General features: G+C 38.2%; 1 protein-coding gene across 1 annotated transcript; it reads left to right on the plus strand.

The window, feature by feature from the left end:
* Positions 1 to 432: 432 nt before the first annotated feature.
* On the plus strand, positions 433 to 26,692 carry Tmem168 (transmembrane protein 168). Its single transcript, XM_021165647.2, has 5 exons — positions 433 to 654; positions 5,109 to 6,360; positions 13,686 to 13,828; positions 17,427 to 17,701; positions 24,020 to 26,692. Exons 2-5 carry the CDS (start codon positions 5,233 to 5,235, stop codon positions 24,565 to 24,567), a joined length of 2,094 nt encoding a protein of 697 aa, XP_021021306.1. The 5' UTR covers positions 433 to 654; positions 5,109 to 5,232; the 3' UTR covers positions 24,568 to 26,692.
* The last annotated feature ends 306 nt before the right edge of the window (positions 26,693 to 26,998 follow it).

Below are 26,998 nucleotides of genomic sequence, written 5' to 3' on the forward strand. Positions count from 1 at the left end.
CTTAGGGCCAGGGAGAGCTAGTTAGGGCTGTAGAATAAAGATGCTCAGGATTGGGAATTAATGGCGGACTTAATTAGAAAAGCAGGCTGGGGCAAGGAGAGACAGGTTTTGAAGGTTTGGTCAGCATATGCAAAGCCATATATTATACCACCTATATGAAAGAGCAGCAACGCCTTCTACATAGATTTATAGTCCACTTGCAATTATCCCACTCTAGCTGGCTCAGTTTCGGTCCAACCTTAAGTGGTGACCTCGCTGCTTTGGGGCCTGATCATCCGTGGTCTTCCCTGCTTTTGCTGCTAATCCCGGGTGGGAGTTAAACAGGCCCAGGGTGGGGCAGCGCAGCGAGCACCTGCCTCCCCAGGCTCGCCGCTGGGCGTGGAGAGCGGCTAGGAGGCCGGGCCAGGGAAGGAAGCGCGCGGCGCGCCTTGACCCTGACGGCGATCCGTAGCGCCGGGAGTCAGCGGCGGAAACATGGCGGCCGTGTCGGTCCTAGCGAAAGTTTCTACCGAGGCCTTGCGGTGCTAGTGCGGGAGGCCTCGGGCTCACGTCCCCACACCACCTCCGCGTTCTGGCTCGGAGGCTCCGAGCCCTTTTGCTCTGCGAGCTTCGCAGCGAGGTCAGAGCGAGGCTCGCTGGCGACCTCTGACTCGGGTAAGGGGCATCGGGGAGCCGAGGGGCGGCGGAGGGCTGGGGCGCCGCCCAGGGTCCGGCTGAGCCGGCCAGGCCCCGCCCCGTCGGCCTCCTGGTGGGATCGATGCTCTGGGGACCGGCGACCGCCAAGGGAGGGCGTGCCTCGGTGTCCCGCCTCACCCTGACCCGGGAGTCGCGTGGTGTCGCCCGGTCCCAGAGCTAAGGGGTAGCGGAACAGTCAGGGTCCCGACCCCACTTCTCCATCTCTCGCTAGATCGAGGCCTAACGGGAGAGAAGTTACCATAGCTGCTCAAAAGGGAGAGTCTGAGTTGCCATTCTTCTAGTTAAGAGGTGGGCCGAAAGAGTTATTAGCAGGAACTCAGAGAAACTAGGCTGCAGATCTCCCAACTCCTGACGGCTCAGTGTTGTTCTTTCAGGTTTGGACACTTCCCCTACGAGGAACAGACATAGATTTCCACTGAAGGATTATGAAAGCGATACATTGTGTCTTGAAGTCCATTGTTTTAGGACACCGTGAGGGCACTTTTCTGTTTTGGAAGAAATTTGGTGAATTAAGCGAAGGTTGGAGTAAAGCCAAGAGCAGACAAGCCAATGATTCCTGGACTCTCCCTTAAGTACTAGTACTAGCTGTGGCTTATTAGAAAGTGGTTTATTTTATCTGCATTTCTTAAGTAGTTTTTTTCTATTATTAGTCAGTCTCTTCTCTTGCCCCACCCCCCGCCTCGGAATTGAATGTTAACTTGATTACAGACTTTGCTAGATTCTGAGCTCTGAGCGTGCATTGTGGAAGACAGATCTCCCCAGAGACTTTGTGACCTAGTGAAGAATGCAGACATTAAACAAATGGTGAAGAAAAGAGTACTTTTACTTTTCCATTTCAGAGAGAATGATCTGAGAGGCGATTCTCCTACGAAAAGAATTGTAAGCCCACACCTGAAGGGGTTGACAGATAAAGGGCAGATAGGACTAGGAGGAGGAAAAGGAATATGTCCAGAGAGGGCATGGCATTTCTGTAGTTCATAATTGAAGTGTCCGTGTACTTGGAATAAAAGTGAGAGGAAGAGCAGTAACAGATGGGGCAGTTATTCCTGTCCACTGTGTAACACTTTATAAAGGCACTGAAAGAGTTTATACTGTAATACTGTGAGGGGTGGAAAGCCATTAGAGAATTTTGCATAGTGGAGCATAACACGATAAAATTCGGGTCTTAAAAACACACTTTATGTAAGAAGGGCAGAAGTTGATAGGGAAGAAAAAAAAAAAAAAAAAAAAAGGAACATGTTTAAGAATGAGGTCATTGTCACCAAAATTTAGGTGGTGATTTTTTGGAGGATAAGGAGTAGAAGAAATGTGAAAGAGATGCTTAGGGAAAGAGAAATCAAGAACTTGTGAGGATTAACTCATGGGTGAAGAAGTGTGGGGGGAAGGTTAAAGGAGTAGATAGGACTATAGTGGGGTCAAAGCCAGCGCCTCCCAAATGCTAAGTATGCTTTCTCAGTTATGACCCCAGCCGGAGATCTTTCTAATGGATTTTAGCAGTGACTTGCTCATTGACTCCATTCTGCTTTTATTTGCCTCTGGAGTCTTCCATCAAATCATTAGGGAAGGCAGCTCAAGTAAAAACAGTCACAATGCTTTTAAAATTTGTTTTCATTTCTAGTTAAGGCTATTTTTAAGTCAGGATGGGTAAAAACTTTTAAAACTAAGGCTCATAAGAATGTGACTGCACAATATTTCATGGTACAGCTGTGTTTCTTTTTCGAAATTACATAATATATGGAAGCAATTTAGATTGCTCAAAGCCTAGGGTTGGGATTAAGCATGGGTTAACAATGAACAACTTTCAAGAGAATCATGGAGAAAGTACTGACTTGTGAAAAAAATATGGATTCTTAGACTTTAGAAGCCAAGGGAAGTTTGAGAAGGTGATAGTACTCATCAGTATAAAGGCTTTTAAAGAAAATGTGGAGACTCCTGTAAGGATTCCATCATATTCAGGAACTTGCAGATCATTCTAGAAGTTGTCAGAGCTGTTGCACTGAGGGAGTCACACCTTTCAGCATTCTGAAGTGAGTGTATGAGAGCTTGAGCAAACATTAGCTGTGAGGAGGGAGGAAACTGAACGTGGTAGACAAGATGGGGAGAACAAAGATTTTTTTCTGTTGTTTCTTTACCCTTTGGTAGTTTTAAAAGCCGACCTAGTAAGTGAATAAGCACGTAAGTACTAGTGAATAAAGCTTAAGTACTAGTGAATAAAGCTTAAGTACTGGTGAATAAAGGAGAAGAGAGAGTTTGGAGAGAGAATGGTGTTCTGGAACAGGAAGGATTTATACAGGGAAGGGGACTCTGGCTGACATGTAGAGATGCAAAGAAAGGTGGATTTGTGCTATTGAAAACCTAAGGAAGTTTCTTTTTGATGATCCTATAGGAAGCAGTCATGTGGTTAAAATACAGTGAAATGTGGGTGTCAAGAGACTTGAGAAGAAAGAGAGGTTTGCACAGTCACAGATCAGGAAAGAATGTTGACCAGGACACACAGATGGGTGTTTCGTGAGTGTGGAGTGAATTTTTTTCTCCCTCTAGTAGTACTTATTTTAATCCTACAATCTACCACCAGCATTTTAAAAGTCTCTCCCTCTTTTTCTCACTCTGTGTAGTATAGGCGTAATATTTTACGAAATTTTTTGTAGTCCAGATCTTAATCAGTTTGTTACACTTTTGTTTGTTTGTTTGTTTGTTTTTCCGAGACAGGGTTTCTCTGTATAGCCCTGGCTGTCCTGGAACTCACTTTGTAGACCAGGCTGGCCTCAAACTCAAAAATCTGCATGCCTCTGCTTCCCAAGTGCTGGGATTAAAGGTGTGTGCCACCACCACCCAGTCAGTTTGTTATACTTATGAAAAAAAATCCACTATAAACAACAACAACATACCAGAAATTTTCATTAATTCCACATGGCAAGAAGTGCTTACATGGAAACACAATAGAGGAAAGTTACTTTGAATATCTAATGAATAGATTTGTAAATAAAAATATGTTTTGGAACATAAGAAAGTAGAGATAGAAATAGCACTTGAAATATGCTTGGAATCCTACAATTGTCTCCCAAGCATTCCTCCCCAGCCAAAGGCTAGGTAGAGGTTAATCTAAGTTATCTCATGTGTCTGCTGAGAGTGCCTTTTAGTGTACCTCTGTTAGGAAAGTTTAAATAAACTCATCCCCTATGTGTGGGTTTGTTGCTGTGGTTCAAGCCTAATGCCTTGTGCATCTTAGGAAAGTACTCTAGCACTGAGATGTAGCCCTAGACCACAAACTATTTGTTTTTTGAATATATGGGTTTTTGAGTGTTGTATGGCTAAGCTATTGCAATAGATCTGTTCTTACAGTATACTGAAGAACTACCTACTGGATGGATCAGTACTTCTGTGTGTGTGTGTGTGTGTGTTCATACACATGCTCAGTGTGTGCATGTGCAATGGCATTCTTGTAGAGGGCGGAGGAAACCTTATAGGAGTTGGTTCTGTTCTTCTACCAGACCACCATTGCATCTCAGTCATTGTACTTATGTAGTCAGGCTTCACAGGTGAGCTATCTCATTGACCCTCACAGTATATATATTTTTTAACCATTTTTGTATTTTAAGTCAAAGTTATGAGAGCACTTAGGTTGAAATAATTATTTGGGTCCTAGAAAATAATTGCTGTAGTGACTTTTTGAGAAGGTAGATTTGAAGTTTTCTTAACTTTACCATGAACACTTAACTGGTAAGCATTCCAGTATTTGGGTTTTCAGTAAGAAGTTCAGCAAATGATTTACTAAATAGATGATATATATATATATATTTATATTTGAAAAGTAAGTGATTAACCAAGTGATTTATTTTCGTAGGAGTGAAAGTACAAGAATTATGGCTCAGCTTTTGGGACTGAATAACCGTATATAGAGTTAAATTTTACTTCTAGTTAAGTATTAGCTAAACAATATAAAGACTGATATTTTATAGCATTTTAGAATGGTTTTGTAAAAGATGTGGTGGATTACAGTAGTAATCCTCTGTGTCCTAGTGCTTTCAATTAGAAGTAATAGTGAAGCCCTTCATTCCATTTAAAAGTTGAGTGACATTTCATTGTATCAAAGGCAAGTGCTTATGATCTCAACTAAACTAGATGTTCACATAGGAATAGGTTAGACAACTTCAGCATTGACACTGATTAGTATGACAGAGAAGACTCCACTGACACTTCATGATGCAATTTTATCAGTATGAATAAAAATCAGGGTACTTTCCTTTGTATAACTTGCAGAGTTTGTATGATTATTAAGATATATGCAATTAGTCTTTAAACTGGATTGCAGAAAAACCTCTAGTTTTTCTCTGATTCACTTACTTAGTATAAAGAAGATGGCAGAAAATCTTATATATAATTAACTGTGAAATATCTTTCCTTCTCTTTAGGTCACTATAAAGAAAACTTCTGAGAGAATGTTGGAGTAGGCATTACCAACACCTTGGCTTGATTGAATGAAATACAGGAAGTTAATTTTTGTGCCTCTTGGGAAACCCTCCAGTGCCAGATTACATGTGCAGGTCACTGCGTTACTGCGTTAGTCATTGTCTCTATCTAGCAATGACTAGGCTGGAAGAAGTGAATAGAGAAGTGAACATGCATTCCTCCGTGCGGTACCTCGGCTATCTAGCCAGAATCAACTTACTCGTGGCCATATGTTTAGGCCTTTATGTAAGATGGGAAAAAACAGCAAATTCCTTAATTTTGGTAATTTTTATTCTCGGCCTCTTTGTTCTTGGGATCGCCAGCATACTCTACTATTACTTTTCAATGGAAGCAGCCAGTTTAAGTCTCTCCAATCTCTGGTTTGGATTCCTGCTTGGCCTTCTGTGTTTTCTTGATAATTCATCCTTTAAAAGTGATGTGAAAGAAGAAACAACCAAATATTTGCTTCTGACATCTATAGTATTAAGGATATTGTGTTCTTTGGTGGAGAGAATTTCTGGATATGTCCGCCATCGGCCTACTTTACTAACCACAGTGGAGTTTCTGGAACTTGTTGGATTTGCCATTGCTAGCACAACTATGTTGGTGGAGAAGTCTCTGAGTGTTATTTTGCTGGTTATGGCTTTGGCCATGCTCATTATCGACCTGAGAATGAAATCTTTTCTAGCTATTCCAAACTTAATCATTTTTTCAGTATTGTTATTTTTCTCTTCATTGGAAACTCCCCAAAATCCAATTGCTTTTGCATGTTTTTTTATTTGCCTGGTAACTGATCCTTTTCTTGACATTTATTTTAGTGGACTTTCAGTAACTGAGAGGTGGAAACCATTTCTGTATCGTGGGAGAATTTGCAGGAGACTTTCTGTGCTTTTCACTGCAATGATTGAGCTTACATTCTTCATCCTTTCAGCATTTAAACTTAGAGACACTCATCTCTGGTATTTCGTGATACCAGGTTTTTCCATTTTCGGATTTTTCTGGATGATTTGCCATATAATTTTTCTTTTAACTCTTTGGGGATTTCATACGAAGTTGAATGACTGCCATAAAGTGTATATCAACCACAGGGCAGATAACAATAGCCTTGACAGAATCATGGCATCCAAAGGGATGCGTCATTTTTGCTTAATTTCAGAGCAGTTAGTTTTTTTTAGTCTTCTTGCAACGGCAATTTTGGGAGCAGTCTCCTGGCAGGTAAGCTCCTGGGTTTTTGTTTATTTTCTTATGTCAGTGCCAATGATAACTGATAGGATCCTAGCTAGAGGTGCGAAATGCTGAAGATCTCAGGATACCTATGCCCTTAAAAGCAATGGTTTCTGTAACGAGAGGAAGAGACTAGCATGAAAAGAATTGAATCATAAACTGTTTCTATTGTAACAAACTATATAATTTGAGTTCTTCAGGTTGGGATGTGGGCATACAGAGCAACTCTTCCTGGTGCAATTCTTTGCTTTGTACCAATGTGTTGCTGCTACGTGTATTAGAGATGGAAGTGTTAAAGGGAGCTAGAAAGCCTTGCCTGGGCATGGGGCTTCTATTCAGGGTGGGCTGCCTGCCTCGAGGAGTCTGTGTGGGAGTCAACCCCATGGTGAAAACTTCCCCAGGGCAGGTTCCTCATTCTGCCAACTTGCTGTAGCTAGGGACTTTCAGAACTAAATGATGTCGGGACTCTGCAAGAACTTACCCCCTCTTCTTCTTTCTGAGTTGGCCACTTTCCCAGTCATAACTACTTTTTCTTTGCCAAGTCAGCTTCATTCCTGCAGGGTTCCTTTCTAGGTCATGAAATTCTGTTAACCAAGTACTTTCTTGGTCACTAGATTTTTTTTCTGCTCTGCATAAAGTATATTTCAAGTAAAGTATATGTACCAATGGGAGTGAGTACACACAAGCTTTCTAAGGAATCTCTCAGCAAAGATAATGTTAGAAAATTCAATCTCCAGGTTGTAACTTTCAGTGGGATTGTTTCCTAAAGTTGACCTATTTGAGAAAATCATTCAAGTTGACCCTTAAGTGGTATCTCATTTGGGTTTTAATTTATAGGTGCCTAATGAAAGTTGTGTCATTTTGTATGTTCTTACATTTTCAACATATTTTCTAATATCCCTTCAAATTTCTTTGACCTCTGGGTTATTTTTGTCTTTATTGTGGGAAATCTTAATATTTGTAGATTTTCCAACATCAGTCTTGTTGATTTTTTGATTTATTTTTATAGTTGGAGGACACAATTTGTATGAATTTAGCCTTTTAACAAAGACTTGTTTATGATCTAAAAAAAAGGTTAGAGTGCTATTGAGCCAAGTCTAGCTGGGTAGTAATGTTCTTATATCAATATCCTTGATGGTTTTCTATCTAATCTATCAATATTGAGAGATATTAAAATGTGTACTTCCTCATTTATGACATTATTTGTGTGTGTGTTGTATGTGTACGTAGGTAGGTATAGGTATAGATGTGCATGCTGCAGAGGCCAGACAGGTGTTAGATTCCTTAGAGCTGTGTTTGTGAGCCATCTGATGTAGGTTTTAGAACTCCTTGTTACTTGATTTTTATCATGATAGATGGCATAGTTTAGTAGTTTCAATAAAAACTCCATTACCTGCCAGCAAAGCTTAAAACATTAACTTTAGAAAAGCCTTGTTCTTGGTATCTGAGCATTTGAGTCATGTGAAATTTGTTTAAGTTCTGAAGACTGGGATTCAGTGATTTGGGGGAGAGGTTAGGATTATACTTTGCTAAAAGTCTCAAGGGATGACATGGGAAACCTTGTCAGCAATACACCTGTTAAATGCTTGTCAATTTAGCTCTTCAAAACTAATGTAAACCCACCTGGATAGATTTACATTACCCCGTTGGCTGCTACTTGATAACTGTTGTACCTAATGTTGACATTTTGCCTTAGAGAAACTTAGACTTTTCAGCATAGTTTTTGCTTAATTGATTATAGAAAGATTCCAAACCCTTTACTCTGCCCAGTATTCTGTGAAATGTAACTCTACTTAGAGCAAAAAAGAAGAAGAGGAGGAAGGGGAAAAAGAGGAAGAAGAGGAAGAAGAAGAAGGAGAAGAAGAAGAAGAAGAAGAAGAAGAAGAAGAAGAAGAAGAAGAAGAAGAAGAAGAAGAAGAAGAAGAAGAAATAATAGTACTGAAAGAGCATCATTTCTACACATCTGTCTATGAAACCCTGTCTCTCAATCTCATACACCCTTTATCCTGTATGTGTGAGCTCTCCATGGACTTCTGCTGAAGTGCAAATGACATTCATATGAAACATAATTTGGGAAACACCCACTGGTTCTACACAAGTTGCAGTTATTCAAATGATTCAAACCAGAAAATTACACACTGAAAGGGAAACAGTTAAGGCCTTCATTGAGGAAAACTATTTTGGAGAGAGTGACATTGCTAATTCAATTACATTCTCAGCTATTACAAATTATTTAAATTGGATCTTAACAGATATTTAAATTGAACTATTCTTACTTAACATTTCTAAGTATTGTTCCTAATATTCTCATTCTTTCTCTCCTCTCTCTCTCTCTCTCTCTCATTCTCTCACTCACTCGAGCACGTGCATGCACATGCACGCACATGCACACGCGCGTGCACACACACGCACACACATACAACCTTACCACATTTCTGTAAGAATAATACCGAAGTGTTAAACTTTTTTTTTTAATATCTCATTAATTTATCCTTCAATTGGTTTCTACTGGAAAGTTTTTCCACTGGTTGGGTGGGGACAGACCTAATCCAAAAAAGAAAAATAAGAAAGAAACTTTTCGGCAGATGAGTTTGTCAGCTACTGTCAGGGTACATAAAAGTAGAGATGACATAACCAACTCCTCAGTTATTTTTCTTTTATGACTTTTTTTTAAAATTTTAACTAAGAAGTTGTCACAAACTCCATTTAAGTAGATTTGCTTTTTGTTAGTTTTCCACTCTATTATTGTCAGAATGGGTCGAGTTTCACTCCAAGTTACTTTCATTAAAGTGCTGGAATTTCATATTAGTTACTGTTGTGGTTCATAATCTCACTCTTACTTTGAGACACACCTGACAGCTGCTGTTTCCCAGTTTGTATTATGTTCACTGCCTGCTGTTTGCTTTTGTCTTAAGCTTTCCCTTTAAATAAGTCAACTAGAAAGGCACAATAGCATAGCATACCTAGTGATGCTTTTATGGCAATTGATAAGAAGGCTAAAAGGGAGACTGAAGCCCACTTAAAACCCACACCATTTTTAGACATATTTAGACATGCTCTCTGAAATGTTTCACTTAAACTTTCATATGCCTTTCTTGCTAACCACTGCCATTTGAAGATTCCATGGGGATTTGATGCAGCTTTTTGTGGAAGCCCTTTTCACACCAACTAGAAAAGCCATAATACAGTTAATTTCACTGTAGGTGAAAGAGGGACCAGTCCTGAATATGATGGAGTCTTAGTATAAACCTTGCATTCAAAGAAGTCTGTCAGTACAGCACAACTTCACTTCTAGCAAGACAGAAGGACCAGCCCGTCATCACTTAGCATGGGAAACAGGACTTTCCAATTTGCTGCTGAATTAGAAGTTCAGTCTTTACATTTGTTTGTTTATTTGTTTGTTTGTTTCGCTTACTTGCCTCAGTTTAGTAGAGGTTACAAAAGGGACATTATTTTTGTTTAAAGCCAAAATTTTATCAATTTTTCTAGAAACTGTAAAACCGGATGTCCTATGTGTTCCTGTGACAGTAACACACAGTAGGAAATGTATAAAGAAAATGACATTTATTTTTGCAGTGTTAAGATTGGGAAGTCCTATTTCAGTAGTAGAAGTTGGGGGGGGGGTGCGGCGGTGTGAAAAGGAAGGGTTTAGAAGTGTCTTTCACAGCTTTGAATCCTTATGTAAGAGTCATTCATTCATCTGTGAAGGTCTATTGTAAGTTCTGTATCCTTATACTTCCAGTCAGTCCTCATTTCCTAAGATGCTGTACTGAGGATTAAGTTTCCTGAGTATGCTTTGAGGGAACATATTGAAACTACTTCAGAGCAGTTGATGTTCTTTCCTCACTCACCCACCTGAAACAATGGTCCAAATAGTGTTTTCTTCATAAAGTATGACTGATACAGTTCCCAACAGATAACTTCTGAGCAGTGCGTTGTGAGCATCATAGCGTGTGCTTTCACAAATCTGCCTGGCCTATTGATGCCATCAGCAAACACAAAATGTGGGGCTCTTGCTGGTAAATGTGACCTACCACTGTAGGGGAAAGAGGGACAATCCTGAGTATGATGTAGTAAACCTTTTAATATGTAGGAAGTACAGGTAAATATGTGGACCACTAACACTCATGTACTGTTGGCTGTGTGCTGCTATATGTAATTTTAGGACGGACAGTACAGGTTTGTTTACATACAGCAAAACAATGCATTATACTATGTTACAAGACAGTAGGAAATGTTCAGTTCCATTATGATCAATGGGACATGAATAGATAACTTGTTTACATGCACAGAATTGGTGTATATGGTCCATAATTGACTGCAATATTGTTACATTGTGCATAACTATTGTTTCCTCTTCACCTGATTCTCCATCCTTTCCTTGTGTGATAGTGTATGCTGTTAATCAGGGTAGGGGTAGGTGGACCTCCATATATTAGAGGACAGCCTTTCTAAGTGACACGTTACAGTCAAGCTAAAACGACATCCTGAGCCCCGGTTTCAAAGAACAAAAATGCAAAACAGCTCACCAATCAATGAGAAAAACCTACTAGCATATCTTCTCTATTTTAATAAGACTTGCCCTTTGTAAACTGTTCTGTGTATGTATAAGTGTGTTGAACTCTTGCAGCTGCTGGAGGTAGCTATCATTACTGTTCATGATGAGAAAGCTTGGCCGTTGTAGCTGCTTTGAATCAAGGAAGCCTCCACTCAGCCTTTACTCAACAGGGTTGTTGTACTTGGTTTCCTATGCTTTCACACTCGGCAAGGGCAGAGAATTACTCCATCTGACTGCTTTTGTTGGTTATAGGGAAGCATCACTAAGACTTGCCTGAGATCATTTCTGTAACTGTGATTTCACTTTTTAAAGGTGGTAGCTTTACATTTTTTTGTGTGTGTGGTTTTGTCTCTTTTGAGAGCACTCAGTCACAGGATAGATTTCTAATGCTTTTATTAGGGCTTTGATGATTGTACATCGAGTCTCCTATGTAATAATAATTAGACATTTAGATAAAAAAGTAGTTCTTTAGATTTCTATTCTTTTGCTTCTGATGACTTCAGAATTTTGTTGAGGGCTAGAGAGATATGGCTTTGCTATTAAAAAGTGATTACAAGCCAGGCGTGGTGGCGCACGCCTTTGATCCCAGCACTCGGGAGGCAGAGGCAGGCAGATTTCTGAGTTCGAGGCCAGCCTGGTCTACAAAGTGAGTTCCAGGACATCCAGGGCTATACAGAGAAACCCTGTCTCAAAAAAAAAAAAAAAAAATTACTATGCAAGCATGAAAACAAGAGTTCTGATCCCAACTTAACAAATACAGTGTTTCTCAAACTCCTATGAGTCCAGCTTCAAGGACTCTGGCTTTCTCTTCTGGCATATGAACACGTAGGTGCATGTAATTGCACACACATGTACACATACACTCACAGCTACATATAAACTAAAAATTTAAAAAGATAAATCTTTTGTGTAGTTATTTTTAATTCAACAAGCACAAGCACTTTAATCCAATAAGAAGAAACAAAATATTTTGAAATTATGTGACATGTATTATATAAGAAATATGTATAAATTATATGGCAATTATATAAAGTGTAGTATATTTACACTGAAAGGATTTTTTTTTTTAAGATTTATTTATTTATTTTATGTAAGTTCACTGTAGCTGTCTTCAGACACTCCAGAAGAGGGCGCCAGATCTCGTTATGGATGGTTGTGAGCCACCATGTGGTTGCTGGGATTTGAACTCTGGACCTTCGGAAGAGCAGTCGGGTGCTCTTACCCACTGAGCCATCTCACCAGCCCTTTTTTTTTTTTTTTTTTTTTAAGATTTATTTATTTATTATATGTAAGTACATTGTAGCTGTCTTCAGACACTCCAGAAGAGGGAGTCAGATCTCGTTACGGATGGTTGTGAGCCACCATGTGGTTGCTGGGATTTGAACTCCTGACCTTCGGAAGAGCAGTCGGGTGCTCTTACCCACTGAGCCATCTCACCAGCCTGAAAGGATTTTTAATACCATTAAGCTGGCAAATGGAAATGTAAATATATACAAATTAATGGCCTTCCAGAAATGTGATATATTACCCCTTTTAAGTAAAAAGCAGGCCTGTATGTACTCATAAATATATATTTGTGATTAAAATACTAAAAAAACATTATATGTATATTTTGTTTGCATACATGTCTGTGAACTATGTGTGTATCTGCAGAGGTCAGAGGAAGATATTAGATCCCATGAAGCTGGAGTTACAAAACATTGTGAACTGTTTTGTGGGTGCTGGGAATTGAACTTGGATCCTGTGCAAGAACAAGTGTTCTTAACTGCTCAGTCACCTCTCTCTAACCTCTATGTTTATAACTATATATACATATATATGTGATATACATGTTTTATATTATGAAGTATGGAAATAGTCTAATAGACTATTTGAAGTGATTTAATCATTTATACATTTCATATTTTGCAATGTTCATAGCTGATTACTTTACACTAAATGATCATAATGTACTATAATCTATATTATAAAATTGATAAACTACAATGTAGCAAATTGGTCAGTGTATCTGTTTTTTAATTATGAATACATTTTCTCCTTTTGCTATGATGAGCCAGTCCTTAGGGTTGACATTTTTTCCTGCATATAGGCCAATTATTTATGCAGCAATGAAAGAATATGGAATCGTGCCAGTATTAAAAAGATATAATAAATGGGTACTTCCTCCTCCTGCTTTTTAATTTTTAATATTTAATATTGGCTTTTAAAATTCTTTTCTGTCTGCCAGCTGCTTTAAAGATATTTAAATGTGCTTAATATTTTTTGTTGTTATGATCTGCAATTTAGACAAAGTGAGTTTGGGGGTTTTTAAAGGTTAGTTATTATATAAAAAGACTTTCCTTAAGGTTTTATTCTCATAGTTTCTGGGTGCTCGGAACTCTTCATGGGACATGATGGTGAATCTTTCCTGAAGCACCCTCTTTGATAAAGTAGTAGTCATGGTGTTTGGAATAATGATCCATATATGGGTTGAACATGGAGAAATGGTTTTTGTTTTCAGTTTGGATGGAACATTATTTAACAAATTTTTAAAACTATGTGCTGTCATAGTTTTTTTGCTACAATTTCCAAAAAACTTAAGAGTTCTGTCATTGCTCTGTAATTCATCTGTGTCTGCAAATGTGTGCTTTTACTTACGATAGGTTTAGATTATCAGTTGTTTTTTTACTTAGTGAAAATAGCGGTTAAAAACTGAGTCAGTACACATGCATATAAATATCCACAAACTATGTAACCTGTTGTTTTTTATTTCTTCTAGCCAACCAATGGAATCTTCTTGAGCATGTTTCTCATTGTTTTGCCGCTGGAGTCCATGGCTCATGGGCTCTTCCATGAACTTGGCAACTGCTTAGGAGGAACCTCTGTTGGATATGCTATTGTGATCCCTACCAACTTCTGCAGGTACTGTCCTCTGCTATACTCAATAGTAACTGCTTGAGTGTTGGCATTGTCTCAGTGATTTTGGTAGATTATTTTCCACAACTTTAGTGCTGTAGAATATAGTGCTCTTGCAATTCTTCCTTGTGTATAAAGCTAGACTGTAAGTGATAATGTAGTTTTCAGGATTAAATATTAATACCTTGATAGATATGTTTAGCCTTGTATTTTAGCTAGGGCTCAGAAAATCTGGGTGAGCTTTTAAAGGAAAGGCTCTTCCTTAAATGGAGTATCATGAAAATTCCTGTGAACCAATGTTACAGTAGAATGTCTGATGGATTTCTGGTTCTCTCTTCCGAGAACAAATTATAATACCTCTGCACCTCAGGGTCCTTATCTAAAATAATAATGGTAATATCTCTCGTCTTGGAGGAACTATTTGGAGAGCTGATAAGATTTAGGATGTAGAAATACTCTGTTCTATGAAAAATTCTGTACAAAAATGAAAGATTAGTAATTAAATCTATTAAAAATTTATTTTATTATAGTTTCATTCTTAAAATTTTTTTACCTTGAGTTAGTAAATTTGGAATGCATTACAAAGATCCTGTGTTTTTCACTACAGAAATTAAGTATGTAATCACACTATGTACTGCTTCCCCTGTTTTATGTGCAAACTTAGTTTTCTCAAGAAAATGTCCTTTCCTTTGTTCTTGAAACAGTTTGTACAATCTTGATTTTAAAAATTCTTATTCAGTATCTGTCACGAGGTAATGTTATCAGCCTTACAAATAAGAAATGCAAGTTTTAGAAACCATGTTTTGATTTTTTCTAAACTTAACTGTTAACATGAAAGGAACTACAGAAGAGAAACCTGCCCTTCAATTAGCATGGTTGATGATGGATAGTCATTCTAGATGATGGATGAGAATGTAATAGAATACTTCTTTTTAAAGATTTATTTATGTATTTTATGTCTGTGGCTGCTTTGTCTGCATGTACATCTGCACACCAGAAGACAGCTTGAAACAGTTGTGAGCTGCTGTGTGGGTGCTGGGAATTGAACTCAGGTCCTTTTGAAGAGCAGTGAGTGCTCTTAACCACTGAGCCATCTCTTCAGTCCTGTACTATGAGCAATCTAAGCTTATCCCTGACTAGCTTACCAATAAATGAGACTCAGACTATGGTTATTTTATTTGGCTTTTACAATTACTGGGGGTCACCCCTAGTCTACTCTTCTAACTGCAGGCCTGGCTACCTCCCCAGAGGTGTACCCCTAGATACTTGCTGTTTCTCCTGGTCATGTACTCATGGCTTCTTTCCAATATCTTCTTTCTTTCTGATTTCTCCTCCTCCAAGCAGGTCACTCCTAACCCACCTACCTCTAAACCCTCCAGTAATTGGCTGTAGCCAGTTTTACCCTAACCAAGAGTTTTAAGTCAAGCAACAGGTAAAGTTCAGTCTGTTCGTATTGGCAACTCAGGGAAAGTCCTCTTATCTTTCTTGTCCTGGTGAGTAGTTATGCATCTAAATCAATTTCTATCGCAACCTAAAATTACCGTCTTAGACCTAGAATAGCTTCTTAAATCCTGAACAACTTAAGCTTTAGTCTTCAAGCCCATCAGAGGCCTGAGAAGAAAATAAATATTACTTGGATGCAGGAAGCACAAGGATGTAATTTCTTCCAAAAAAATAAAATGACAGAGACAGCTGACCAGTGGGACAGTCCCCAGTATTCTCTATAATGCTAGAACATCTGTCTTCAGCCTTCTGGCCCAGAATATCTGACAGATCATTTGTGAAGCAGGAATTATGAAGGACTTGCTTGCCCTGTCTTGGAAGAGCTTGGAAAGCAACTTCCAGAATTCTGTCTACAGATAAAGTTAGAGCATTTTCTTTCCCAGTGGCTAGTTTGCCACAATTGAATTAACTCCATATGGAGCGAAGCTATCATCTGTTTCTAATTTGAGTGGAGCTACTGCCAGAAGCTGCTATGTCCCAATGTCAAAAAGGCCTTACATTAATAGAAAACATCTTAACTGCCGCCTTCTGTGAGTCTCTGAGGTTTTGAGGATCATCTATCTATTCATAGCATGTCTGAACCAGCAAATGTTGCTTGTCTCCAGCTTCTTATTATCTGTAAAACCCAGGATGTATATCTGTAATAATCCAAACTAGAGTTTAATATGTCTTGAGTTTGATTGACTAGCTAGTAACTTGCATTGCTAAATTATCCTAAACAGTTTGTAATAGCAGCTATTAAAAGGACTGGGATTAAAACTTGTACTTTTAAATGAGTTGCATAGGCACAATGCCTATCTAAGAGTTGAAACATACATATATTATGTTGTAACAGAATTAGTCTTAAATGTGTCTCTATATAAAGATTTATACCAATGAAAAACCTTAAACCTGTATCAATAAACAAAAATCTGAACCAGTGTAACAAAATATAACCTTACTTTTATATCAATATACAAAATTTTGTACCACTGTAACATTATGGCTATTAAATGCTTGTGCTTTAAGAGTAAATTCAATAATCTACATATATTTGTCTAATTTCTTATAATATTTATATATCCCCCTTCTCCTCGCAATCCCCTTTCCCTTACCTAGGAAAGAAAGATAGAAATCCCTGAGTCTAAGCTTTCTATTTTATTTCCTCCTTATCCCAAACCATAATTATTTGCAATATTTTTTTCACTGTTTTTTTTATTACATATTTTCCTCAATTACATTTCCAATGCTATCCCAAAAGTCCCCCATACCGCCCCCCACTTCCCTACCCTCCCATTCCCATTCTTTTGGCCCTGGCATTCCCCTATATTGGGGCATATAAAGTTTATTTGCAATATCCCTTAAAATGACAATATATCTATAATTCATAAAATAACCAAAACCATCCACCCTAACTTAAGGGACTGGAATGTCCTTCTTCTTGTTATGCTTCCTGCTGATTTGTGGCAAAGATTTCCCTTTGGGAGAGACCCAGGAAAATTAGAAAAACTGTTAAGAGTTAAGACTATAGCAAAGGCTATAGCTTTTATTGTCTAATCTCTGTATGCTGAGAAAGTGCAAGTGTAAATGAAGTCCTGATTGGAACAGTCTGAAAGCCTGGACCAAATGAGCTAGCTAAACATTTCCTAGAAGCAAGGAAACAGCTTCGATGCAGTTGAGGTAGGATCAGGCAGGGAGCTGGAACAACAGGTCTCTCATCTCAGCATCCCAAGGCTGGATTCTGTCAGGGATGCCTTTCTCATCTTCTATTCTGCAATCTACAAACTTTACAAGGAATACATAGCTCTGTGAAGACATCTGTATAAAATATGCAGGTTGCTCAGAGCAATTAAGTATTATTTCCTGCTCTTTGTTTGAACAGGTAAAGAACAATTGCGTTTCTTTAGCAGTTAGTTTGATCACATAATCAAACCACAATATAAATCTCCATTCATGCCATATGAAAGGATGGTATGCAGTAATAATCCTGAGAATTTTGTAGCCAACAAGACTTATTGGTCATGCAAGACGAAGAAGTTCTGACTGGAGACATATATATGACTCAGTCAGATACAGAATAATATTTTCTAAAAACCAGCATTTTTTTTTTCTACTTTTGCAGCCCTGATGGCCAGCCAACACTGCTTCCGCCAGAACATGTACAGGAGTTAAATTTGAGGTCTACTGGCATGCTCAATGCCATCCAAAGATTTTTTGCATATCATATGATTGAGACCTATGGATGTGACTATTCCACAAGTGGGCTGTCTTTTGATACTCTGCATTCCAAACTGAAAGCTTTCCTTGAACTTCGGACAGTGGATGGACCTAGACATGATACATATGTTTTATATTACAGTGGACACACCCACGGCTCAGGAGAGTGGGCTCTTGCAGGTAAGTTTACTTTTGTCAATTGTGAAATATATGTATTCATGGAATATTTACATAGAGACATTAAAGTTCTCAGCTCCCTGCTGCTTCACAGATGACCAAGGTTATATGATTCTTTTTAATTTTGCCAGGAATACCTACTTCATTTTAGTAAGCTACAACTAGGATATGAGAATGGTTTCCTGTATAGTATTTAGAAAGGAAAATAAAATGATTGACTTGAGACTTAGAACCTCTCTGCCTTTAAAAGTATTTTCAAAATCATTCCATATAGTAATATCTTTTAGAAGCTGATAAACTGTTGACTAATACTTCTTAGTGCTTACATGTTCTAAGTTCAGATGTTAATAGTGCGTTCACATGCGCAGTATTACTGGACTTAGAGTATAGAGGCCATGCGGTAGGAAAAAAAAACTTTGGTTTACCTGTATATGGAAAAAGAAAATACTTTATTGTCAAGACAGGTTCCAAAGAAGTATTTCATGAGTTTTTTCAGTCTTCCTAATGATAATAAAGATTTCATTAGTTGTAGACTTTGTTTTGTGGATTATTACTGGCCCAGAACCTAAGAGAACTTGGGATGTGGTGGTAGGGGCATCCTTAATTAATGCCTAGGTATGAAAATTCATGACATATATTATGAAAAAGTAAGACAGATTTTTTATTTTAGATTGAAAGTATATCATTTAGATTTAGATCCACCCTAGTTTTAAATTGATAGTCATAAAATGTAAGCTTAGGCATTGTGATGTCTGAACATCACTGCCAACTGTCTTGATTTAGTAGAGCAGCAGACTAGGAAAGTACCTCAGGGTGTGCTTTTAGGCATTTCCAGAAACAAGGATCCCTAGGCCCAAGGAGAATGTCCATGAGTGTAGGTGCTGCAGCCTGATGGTCTGGAGGCTGAGTGAAGTAAAAAGGAAGGAGCCAGGCAGCCCAGGTAGCTTGCTCAGCTTCTGCACTGTCAGGTATGAGCCGCTCTGCACTGCTGCTCCAGCAGTACGCACGGAAACCTCTGAACCCAGGAGCCAAGAACTTCTGGACATTGTTTCTGTCATAAGCCTTGTCACATAGCTGCCAAGATGATCACACCTACACTCAGTGGGAGACACCACGCCAGAAAGAGACAGAGCTGCCAGTAGGAAACAAGCCTAGATAGCAGATGGCTTTAAGCCCGCTTGTGCCCACTAGTTTCATGGCTGACTCGTGACTGAGGTTATATCATAAAGGAAAGCAGGCTTTTAGAGGTTTTTTTTGCAATTTAATATTAAGTAATGCAATGGCTACTTTAGGCAAACATTGGACACATTTAAATATCAGTCCTGTGCCTAGTACTTAGTACACATAATTAGATACGATTTTCCTATAGTCTTCAGTCTGTTGTCACCTTACAGTTTTCAAAGGATGAAGTGGAAGCTGAAGGCAGTATGTAACTTATTCTGATCATCCCAAGCTCTGCCCAAGTCCTGGCATATTTTCTTACTCTGTCTCACATTGCCACCATCAGCAGTCAACACAGTTCTAAAGAAGTGGCATGCCCTGGTTAAGTAGAGAGTTTGTTACCATGGATCACCATTGTAAAGAAAGATGAGTAGGCTTACAAGTTTATTTCCTTTACTGTAGCTTTGGAATGACAGTCCAGAAAAGAGCTTTCTGTAGGTAGGGAATAGGGGTCTGCATCTTCCAACTCAGAGCACATTAGAAAAGTCCTAGTCCATTCAAAACCCTACAGAATAAAATTTCAGACAAGAGGAAGGAACTGAATGTTATAAATGCAATATGTATAATAAACATTGTAAACCAACTTTATTGAGTATTCACAAACCTTAATTTAAATGTATTATAAGACATTATTATCTCTTTCTGTGTTGCTCGGTCTTCAGTATGTGGACTCAAAATGATCTTCCTGACTTTGCCTCTTGAGTGGAGTCTAGTACTAGAGGTGTTCCCCTTCACACTCAAGTGGCTAAGAAAATAATTTTTGAAATAAGTTTTTTTAAGTGTACTTCCATTAAGGATTAAACCTAATATAAATGTTTTTCAGAAAGGTTGCATTTTCTTCTTAAATACTTCAAAATTTATTTCATGCCCTTCTTTAAAAATAAATGCTACACATTCAGCTTACTAATAATTATATCACCTTTCTCTTTTCTGGAAGGAAAAAAAGATATAATAGATAGTATCTAAATTTGGTATTGTTGAGTTTTAGAAACTACAAGAAAACCAAGGAAAAGCTACTCCCAGGCTTCAGTGCTGCTCTACCTGTCTTGATGCTATAAGAAAATTAGGCTAGAATGTGCCGAAGTGCTGAAATAGCCTTGAGTGCCATGCTAGGCATGATGTTCTGTGCAGGGTGGAGTTTGTGTCATTGCTTGTAGTCTATGCTGTCTATGTAGTCTGATGTCCAGAGACATTTAATAGGTCTGGAAATTATGAAAACTTAACTTTTGGACATTTTCTGAAAAACTGGAAGAATACTAGTAGTACATGGGAACCATGTATTGAAGTCTTGTTTGGAAAACAGTTTGCATGAGTGCTAGAGCAATGTGTACGTTGTGTGCATTCCCTGCCTTCCTCGTCACCAGCTGATGGTTGATTATACATAGATACTGTGACATAGCCTGACTTCTGAAGTCCTAGTATCAGCAGAGTTGCAAATTATAAAAGATACTCTTATTACTTTGATAGTTTAACAAAGATGATACTTTCTCGTAGTAGAAAAATGTATTCTAAAAACAGTTTGTTGGATTTTTGCTAGTAATTCCAGTATGCTAAAGCTTTTTCTGATTGTGAAAGTATCAGTTGCTCTGTGGAGAGTACTAGCAGGCTTTGCAACAGGCCGGGAATGATCTCTGAAAAAGATAAGAAATGAAAAGATAAGAGTGAAATTGATTCTGCCTGCCTTTGGTATGGGTGCTGGACAGAGACTTCTGGAGTCTCACATCAGCTCCCATGTTTTGTGACATTTAAGCACAGTTTTGGAAAGAAGTAGTCAGATAAGAAACAATTACCTTAGTCCTGTTGGCACAACAGAGCTGAAGCATATTACAGTGAGCGGCAAAGTCCATACAGTTTATCTGCACCATGGGGTCTGTTGACTTACAAATAGTGCTCGAGACAAGGGTCTATGGATAAAGATGGAGATAAATTTAATGCTGGCCCCCAAAACACCATAGAGGCCACTTACACTGTTGTAAAGTACAGAGTGCATCTCTCACAAGGATGGCTTTTATGGCCTAGAAGTAAAGGGAAAGAGTCTGGGATAAATAAAACATGAATTCTGGAAGATACGGATAAGGTCTGGCTCATCAGACAGATCACCGGGTTCTAAGCTGCATCCATTGCCAGCATTCCAGGAGGAGGACATTTGAAAGGTGCCTGTGCGTTTAATGGTTCTGGCGTTTCCACTGCTTATGTGCATGCAAAAGCACATTTTGCCCTCTACAGTTGCTCCATTTAAAATTTATGGAAAACAGAAAAAAAGTGTTTTGTGTTGGGAAAGGCAACAGATTTCCAAATAGCCAGTAATACCTCCTGCTATAATTTCTGCAGATAAGCTTCTGTGTTGTACCTTGTCCTTATGATAACATAAAAATTCCCTCATAAAATCTTTGTAAGTTTTATTTTATTCTAAAATTTTCTTAAGATTGTCCTATAGTTTATTTCCATCCCCCTTGTTTTAGAGTTTGTGTTACCTTAGCAGTGGTTAATGTTTGTAAGCTTGCCTCTACTTCTGGTCTTTCCTTGGGATAGATTACTAGAATTAAGATGATTGTGTCCTTTTACCATTGAGAGAGCCCGGGATAGAATGTGGTGAGAACAGCTGCCTCCGGCACAAAGCTGAAGGGAGAAGTATGCAATTCTTTCATTTCCTGTACTTGAAAGACTAAAAACTCTACCAAAAGATTCATAAAACTGACAAAAATTTAGCATGTTAGCAGGATTCAGACCAACATACCTTTTTGTGTATCAGTAGTGAACTCAATCTGGAAAGTATCACTGACAATAGACTCAGGAAAAAAAAAAAGAACAAAACAAAACTGTAGGACTAATCCTACCTAAGGAAGACAAAGACTACCTATAATATACAACTAAGAAACCAACTAAAGAAAGCAGTCGAAGATAGGAAATTCTATGTCCATAGATTGGAAGAATTATATCATACTGCAAAAGCAATCTACAGATTATTCCAGTTCCCAGTAAAATACTAATGAATTTCTTTATAAATAAGAAAAAAATCCAAATCCTAAAATTTGTAAGTGAGGACTCAGTAAAACCACGGAACTAGAAATTTTGTAGGTAGAAATAAGGATATATTGAGGAACTCAAACTGCCAGGGCTGTTGGAGGGTGGGTAGAGAGAACAACTACTACAGAAACAGCCTTGCCAATTTTATGGGGACCAATTGTGTGTGTGTGTGTGTGTCTCGTGGGGGGCAGTGGCTGACAGTCAGAGAAGTCTGGGAATTTGAGTAGCTGTCAGTTGGGTGGGGGTCAGAATAGCCTGGGACTGGTGTGGGGACTTTGCTCTGTAACAGGCTTGTTTGAGTTAATCAGGTACTAGACACCCTTCTAGGGGTACTGGCCTGGGGTGGTGGACGGGGCAAAGGTAAGGGAAGACATGACGTTCCTGACAAGCTTTACAAGGGTTCTGACAAGTGCTGGGTTTAAATTTTGTTTGTCTGCTCGTCATTCTTCTGTTTCCTGGGTCAAAATCCAGCCAAGAAATAAGCATCGACTCGTTCAGGACATCAGCGGCAGGCAGCAGTGTCTAGCAAACAAAATTCACATGAAAACACAAATACTTTGAATAACCAGGCAGGCTGAGGAAAAAGTGAGCTGCCTGTATCTGTAGTATAGGTGCTGGAAGTGTAAACTGTGTTCTGCAGCTTTGTATCTGCAGCAGTGACTCTTCCTTATCAACGTGGCTTTGAGTGCTGTGCATCCATGGTATTTCCTTCTAGAGACTGAGAAGCCCAGCACGCCCGCAGCAGTTAATAGCGTACTTGCTCTGTTTCTTTGTCGTTTAACAGCCCCCAGTATCTCCTCCTACCCCTCCCCTCTCTTCCCTCCCATCTCTCCATCCTGTCTTTATTCTTAAGAGAATATTTTCGATGTCTCTGCACTCTGAAGTCCAGGTAACTTCAGAACCTGGAAGGGTTGTTGTGTTGAATTTTGGCATTATTAAGCTGTTATTATTCAATTTTGGGGAAGTGTCCTTCATTTATTAGGTGCCAACTTTACTTAAGAAGGTAAAGAAAACTTGTTTTTGTTTGTTTGTTTTTTCAATGATATATGTATATATAACATGGATTAATACATTATGTCTGTGTAGGGCCCATTTACTATGTTGAGTTGGCATTGTCTAGAAATTAAAAACTACATTAGTTTAAATTTCATTTTTTTCCAATTTGTAAAAAGGCTATATCCTGTCTAAAATATGCAAGGTTTTATCTGTGTGGATGAGATCATAGAAAATAATGAAGTCTTTTTTAAATACTGGGGAAAAACTCATTCATAATAATAAATATAATGTTTTAATGTTGTATTCTTTAAAAAAATGCAAAAATTCACAGTGAGCCAGATAGAAACATGTTACTTTAGAGTGTTGGACCTGGGGGATTTCTGTGTTCTTCGGGGGTTTTTCAGGTATAGCTCTGCTTTATATGTAAGCACACCCATAAGTTCTTCTCCAGGCTTATGAAGTGCTAAGGATTTCTGAGGAGTGGCCCTTGTCCTCACTCAGGAGGGCCTTGCTTTTGAGGCAAAGATGGATTGGATTACCAAGTGATTTTTGTATAGAGCAATTATTTGGAGACATTTACATCTTGACTGTAGAACCCCTGTAATCACAGTAGCTGTGAAAAGCAATATGAAACAAAACTGGAAAAGGTGTGGTTGTATTCAAGTGTTCTTTGTGGGAATAATCATGAAAATTGAATTTTTCTATATATTTAATATTTCTTAAAACCTCCTTTTGATTTTTTTCCTATGTAAAAATGTAATATCAATTCTCAGGTCATAAAAGCCAGGTGACAACTTGCATTTGGGATTAAGAGCTCTTGTTTCTACCCAAGTTTAGAATGTTTGCTTTTCTGCAATTTTACTTTTCTTTTACTAAATTTCTGTACAGAGAGTCAGTCTCTAAAGAAGGTTGCTATGAACATAGTGGAACATGTGCCCCTGTGGCATGGTGGGGCAGCAAAGATACTTTTTTAAAGGTATCTCTTTTTTTTGTTATCACTGTTGTTTAAGTATTCTAAAAATTTAAAGAAACAGACTTCAGAAACCACCACTATACCAACTTTATTCTTGTCCACAGGTGGAGACATACTTCGCTTTGATACGCTTTTAGAATGGTGGAGAGAAAAGAATGGTTCCTTCTGTTCCCGGCTTATCATCATCTTAGACAGCGAGAATTCAACCCCATGGGTGAAAGAAGTGAGAAAGATTAATGACCAGTATGTTGCAGTTCAGGGAGCTGAGCTGGCAAAGACAGTAGATATTGAAGAAGCTGACCTGCCACAGCTGGGTGACTTTACTCGAGACTGGGTAGAGTACAACTGTAACTCCACAAACAACATCTGCTGGACTGAGAAGGGGCGCACAGTGAGGGCCGTGTATGGCGTGTCAAAGCGCTGGAGTGACTACACACTGCACCTGCCGACAGGAAGTGATGTGGCCAAGCACTGGATGTTACACTTCCCCCGTGTTACGTATCCCTTAGTGCACTTGGCCAACTGGTTATGTGGCCTGAACCTCTTTTGGATCTGCAAAGCTTGTTTTAGGTGCTTGAAAAGGTTAAAAATGAGTTGGTTTCTTCCTACAGTGCTGGACACAGGACAAGGCTTTAAACTTGTCAAATCTTAATATGGACATCAAGGAAGGCTATTATTGAGAGTTCATGTTACCATTTATCAGTAACTTGCCATTTTTTGTATGCTGTATTTTTATTTGTGGAAAGTATCTTGCTACATTTGTAGCTGTTCTCACTTTGTCTTTTCTTAAGTAATTATGGGATGTGTAAGATATTGGGAATATGCATGATTTTATACTAAAAGTATATGGAGGGTCATGAAAATGCTGAATGTAAATGTGTAAGAGATGTTAAAAGTAACAGTGCACTTTCAAATAACTTTCCATTTGTCTCCAATGAAAAGAACCACAGTTGTCTGTGCTCTGGAGTGGCCAATGGACAATTCCTAATGCCTTATTTTCTAGGCGTACATTAGAGAATGTAGACCAGACAAATGTGTTTTAAGAGAACTCCCAGTTTACTTAATAGGAGATTCTTTCATGTGTGTGATTCATATAGGTTTGGCCTCAAGACTGTTTGCAGAAGTATAAATACTTGGAGCAGGAAGAGACCTGCTCATAATGACTGCAAAATGCCCTTTTTCCACCTCACCCACAGGTCTTGGCTATGACCTTTACCAGCACAGCAGAAAAGCCCCAACTGCCTTTGAGATGAAAGCATTGTTAATGTAGGTAACAATAAGAGCTTACATGCTACAAAGTGTTCCTTCATGGTTAGTGAGGGACTTTGAAAATACTGATAATTTTAAGAGTCCTTCTCAGGGTAATTTTGTTTTCTTAATGAGTAGTATTTCCAGCTACAAATTCCTTTCAAATAAATTGCCATTCTTTTCAAAAAGTACACACTTACAAAAATAAATGTATCAGTTTCTCATTGACCAATTCATCCTGTTTTAAGTATTTATGAGGAGTTAGTACTCTGCCATGAAAGTTACTTTTCAGTCCTATTGAAATAACTTTTTTCTGCTGAAGGTCAAAGGATGGGAACAGATCATTTTGTTGTTGTTGTTGTTATATACCTGTACTGTATTATGTAAAAAAGTATTCATTTTGGCAGTTTTAGGTAAGCATAATGGTATGGTTGTAATTTGTAAACTTTAATTCAGTGTTTTGTTGGAGTAAAGTAGGCGCTGATCAGGATATCTCCTTAAGAGGTAAGTCACTTCCTGTCCCCTTCCAATAATCCTTACATTCTAGATTTTCATCTTTGAAAGAGGGAGGTATAATTAAATTGGAGATTAGACTTTGTTACCATGGTGACTTCTCACTGTTGAAGCCATTTTTCCATGCCCAGAGAGGGAAGGTAATGAATGCATCTACCATTTTCTACCAATGACTTGAAAACTGACGTTTTATTTAGAAAGAAGTCACGCCATCAGGGAACTTGTATACCGCTATCTATGCAGCATTGCTACAGCCTATTTCTATGTTTTGAATATTGTACTCTTAATACTTTGAATAATATTTTGTTAAAAATTAATTTTTCATTTAATGTGAAATTAAGAGTTCCTGAATATTTTACTGTATTAAAAGTGGAAGTTATACAAAATGCCTTTGCTTTAGAGTTTATGTTTGGTGGCATGTTGATTTGAAAATATTTCCTTATTCCAGAATACTGAAGAATTGATACAATATTGAAAGTTAGTGGCATCCTATATACAATATTTTTTAAAAAATGAATCTTGTTTTACAACTAGAAATACAGATAGTAAATTTCACTGAATAAATCATTAATTTGTGTGCATCTTGAATTTTAGATGGGTGCCATTTCACATCAGTTTTGTATTTTTTAGGTTCTTCAGGTCTACAATTAAATAAGGAAAATAGCGTTGAGATGTTACCTTGCTGTGCACATTTATGTGTATCAGGAGCTAGGCTTCCCTGCCTAAGTGGAAAGGCATTGCTCTCTCTAGCTCTAATCCTTCAATTCCTTTCTTCCTTTCCATATGAAACAACTCTATACACGGCCATGGGTATTGTCTATGGTCTAATTACTCTAAGTATTTTTCTGTGATTGATTTTACACCTTCCCAAATGCTCTTAATAATTTAACATAGAAATTTGTATTTTATAAATGATGAAACTAGGGCAGTGGACTCTTACAAAAATGACAGAATAATAAACTGCTCTGAAGCTAATTTGAGACCCAAATTGTGTCTCAGACTCAGCTCTGGGTCAAAACACTTTACTACTTTCCAATCAAATGTCTGTCTGTAGTGTGTCTGCTGTCCTTTTCCTCTCATGAGAGGATGAACGTTCTTGAGACGTTGACAGGGAACTCCTTCACTCCTACATTGTATGGGTTATAAATGTGTGTACTGCAGTATGGACACAAACATGTTGCTTGTATACAAAATTTCACATTTTTTTCAACTTTCACAGTATATTATACCCATAGCAACCCAAGCCCCACACACAGCAGTCCACTTACATTACTCCTGGTAACTCACCAATTATCTCCCTATTGTCAAGTGAGTAGACATTA

The sequence above is a fragment of the Mus caroli genome, unplaced genomic scaffold (genome assembly GCF_978045245.1).
Source record: "Mus caroli unplaced genomic scaffold, Mus_caroli_1 scaffold_7, whole genome shotgun sequence".
NCBI classification, from domain to species: Eukaryota; Metazoa; Chordata; class Mammalia; order Rodentia; family Muridae; genus Mus; species Mus caroli.

Excerpts from the sequence above, each read along its gene's own strand:
- Tmem168 (XM_021165647.2), top strand. The coding sequence starts at position 5,233 with ATGTGCAGGTCACTGCGTTACTGCGTTAGTCATTGTCTCTATCTAGCA. Across the intron at positions 6,361-13,685 it reads TGGGAGCAGTCTCCTGGCAG|CCAACCAATGGAATCTTCTT; the intron begins GTAAGCTCCTGG and ends TATTTCTTCTAG. Across the intron at positions 13,829-17,426 it reads ATCCCTACCAACTTCTGCAG|CCCTGATGGCCAGCCAACAC; the intron begins GTACTGTCCTCT and ends CTACTTTTGCAG.